Below are 2,551 nucleotides of genomic sequence, written 5' to 3'. Positions count from 1 at the left end.
TTCATCTTCACTAAACTTCATATGAATCAAAAAATAAGAGTTAACTGAACTCAAAAGATAGTAAATATTACTGGTACTCAACAGTTTTAAGTAAGAACTTCTGAAGTTGACATTACTTATTCCAATTAATTAATTTGAGCATTTGGTTTTCAGTTCAGGGATTTCCATTTTAAGGTTCAGAATCCGAGCCAAATGAAAGTAAAAAAACAACATTTTATCAGATCTAATGACTCATGTTCTTCATCTATTATCTGCTCTTCTTCATCTATTATCTGCTCTTCTTCATCTATTATCTGCGCTTCTTCATCTATTATCTGCTCTTCTTCTTCTATTATCTGCTCTTCTTTATCTATGAGCTTCTCTTCTTCATCTATTATCTTTTCTTCTTCTTTATCTGCTCTTCTCCATCTATTATCTACTATTCTTCATCCATTATCTGCTCTTCTTCATCTATTATCTGCTCTTTTTCATCTATTAGCTGCTCTTTATCTATTAGCTGCTCTTCTTCATCTATTAGCTTCTCTTCTTCATCTATTATCTTTTCTTCTTCTTTATCTATTAGCTGCTCTTCTTTATCTATTAGCTGCTCTTCTTTATCTATTAGCTGCTCTTCTTCATCTATTAGCTGCTCTTCTTCATCCATTATCTGCTCTTCTTCATCTATTATCTGCTCTTCTTCATCTATTAGCTGCTCTTCTTCATCTATTATCTGCTCTTCTTCATCCATTATCTGCTCTTCTTCATCTATTATCTGCTCTTCTTCATCTACTATCCGCTCTTCTTCATCTATTATCTGCTCTTCTTCATCTATTATCTGTTCTTCATATATTATCTGTTCTTCTTCATCTATTATCTGCGCTTCTTCATCTATTATCTGCTCTTCTTCATCTATTATCTGCTCTTCTTCATCTATTATCTGCTCTTCTTCATATATGAGCTTCTCTTCTTCATCTATTATCTTTTCTTCTTCTTTATCTGCTCTTCTCCATCTATTAGCTGCTCTTCTTCATCTATTAGCTGCTCTTCTTCCTCTACTAGCTGCTCTTCTTCATCTATTAGCTGCTCTTCTTCATCTATTAGCTGCTGTTCTTCATCTATTATCTGCTGTTCTTCATCTATTATCTGCTCTTCTTCATCTATTATCTGCTCTTCTTCATCTATTATCTGCTCTTCTTCATCTATTAGCTGCTCTTCATCTATTAGCTGCTCTTCTTCATCTATTTGCTGCTCTAGCTTCTCAAACATTTTAGACCCAGACTTTACACAAAATCAGTTAAAAATAAGAAACATTAAGACGTGAAACACAAGAATAAAAGTTACAGTGCAGCATTAATAATATAATTAATAATTAATAATAGTTAAACATTAAAGAAATGAACATTATCATTAAAAGAAAGATGTTCAGCCTTGATTTAAAGAACTTAGAGTAGCAGCAGACCTGCAGGTTTCTGGGAGTTTATTCCAGATCTGAGGAGCATAGAAACTGAACGCTGCCCCCCTGTTTAGTTCTGACTCTGGGGACAGAAAGCAGACCGGTCCCAGACCACCTGAGAGGTCTGGGGGGGTCATAAGGGAGATGCAAAACTGGAAGCACCCAGAGCACCACATCAGGGTCGGCTCTGATCTGGATGCATCTGTCTTTAACCCTCAGGTTGTCCCCGTTTAAGTGTTTTATATCAGAAATATGGATTTCTTTTAACCAAATTGTCAAAAATTAACCTGGACGACTCCACACGTTCTTCAGGTAACATTAATGATTACTTTCATTGAATATTTGGGGTGTTTTATTTAATCTTTTAGCATTTGAATTCTTTTTTTTTTAATGGTTTCAAACCAGTATTCGGACTAAACTTTGACATCGACCCGTCTGACATCCACTCGACATCCTCAGATCTTAACTATCAGTCAAAATAATTCATCATTTCTGCCTTTTTAACTAAAAACGTACGTATAATTTGATATAAATGAGGTTTGTTGACCATGAATTCCAAGAATAATAATAATACAACCTGTTATTAAACCAGCTCAGGTTTAAAAAATAAAAAAAATGCGTCAAAAGATGAAAAAGGTGAGAAATAAATTTAGAAAAAGCGACAAAAACATCGGAAAAGCACATTAAAAAAAACCATATTTTCATTGTTGACCTGAAAGGACAAGTTCATGGAGACAACTAAAGGTCTAAAGAAGTCCAATATAAAGACCCCCCCCCCCCCCCCCCCCCCCCCCCCCCCCCACCGGCGCTCTTACCCCGACCACGGTGGCGATGCCGTTGTCTCCAGCTTCATTCAACAAACCGTTGGGTGCCACTAGGAGACTCCAGACCTGGACCAGACCAGACCTGTCCCGCCGGTCTAACCCGTCCCCCCTGGGCAGGAACCTCACGTCTAGACACGTCAGCACGCAGCAGGAGGTCTGCAGCTCACTGTTTCTCAAACTGTGGTAGGCGTACCCCTAGGGGACCGTGGAGGACTCGTAGTGTGTGTCCCTGTGTGTGTAACAAGCAAAGTGTGTGTCCCTGTGTGTGTAACAAGCATAGTGTGTGTCCCTGTGT

The 2,551-nt window shown here is 37.9% G+C and overlaps 1 protein-coding gene across 1 annotated transcript; it reads right to left on the bottom strand.

Annotated features, from left to right (window-relative positions):
- Positions 1-231: 231 nt before the first annotated feature.
- On the bottom strand, positions 232-2,384 carry LOC117941287 (golgin subfamily A member 6-like protein 1; the record flags this gene model as incomplete). The annotated part of the gene is given in 4 exon segments (XM_034866354.1): positions 232-391; positions 427-997; positions 1,000-1,257; positions 2,248-2,384. Coding segments are annotated over 4 exon segments (1,126 nt in total), but the record flags the coding sequence as incomplete, so codon positions are not given.
- Between the last annotated feature and the right edge of the window lie 167 nt (positions 2,385-2,551).

This window comes from Etheostoma cragini, unplaced genomic scaffold (assembly GCF_013103735.1).
Source record: "Etheostoma cragini isolate CJK2018 unplaced genomic scaffold, CSU_Ecrag_1.0 ScbMSFa_480, whole genome shotgun sequence".
In the NCBI taxonomy this organism is placed as follows: Eukaryota; Metazoa; Chordata; class Actinopteri; order Perciformes; family Percidae; genus Etheostoma; species Etheostoma cragini.
Note: the sequence above shows the minus strand (reverse complement) of the source record. Positions and strands in the feature narration are given on the sequence as shown.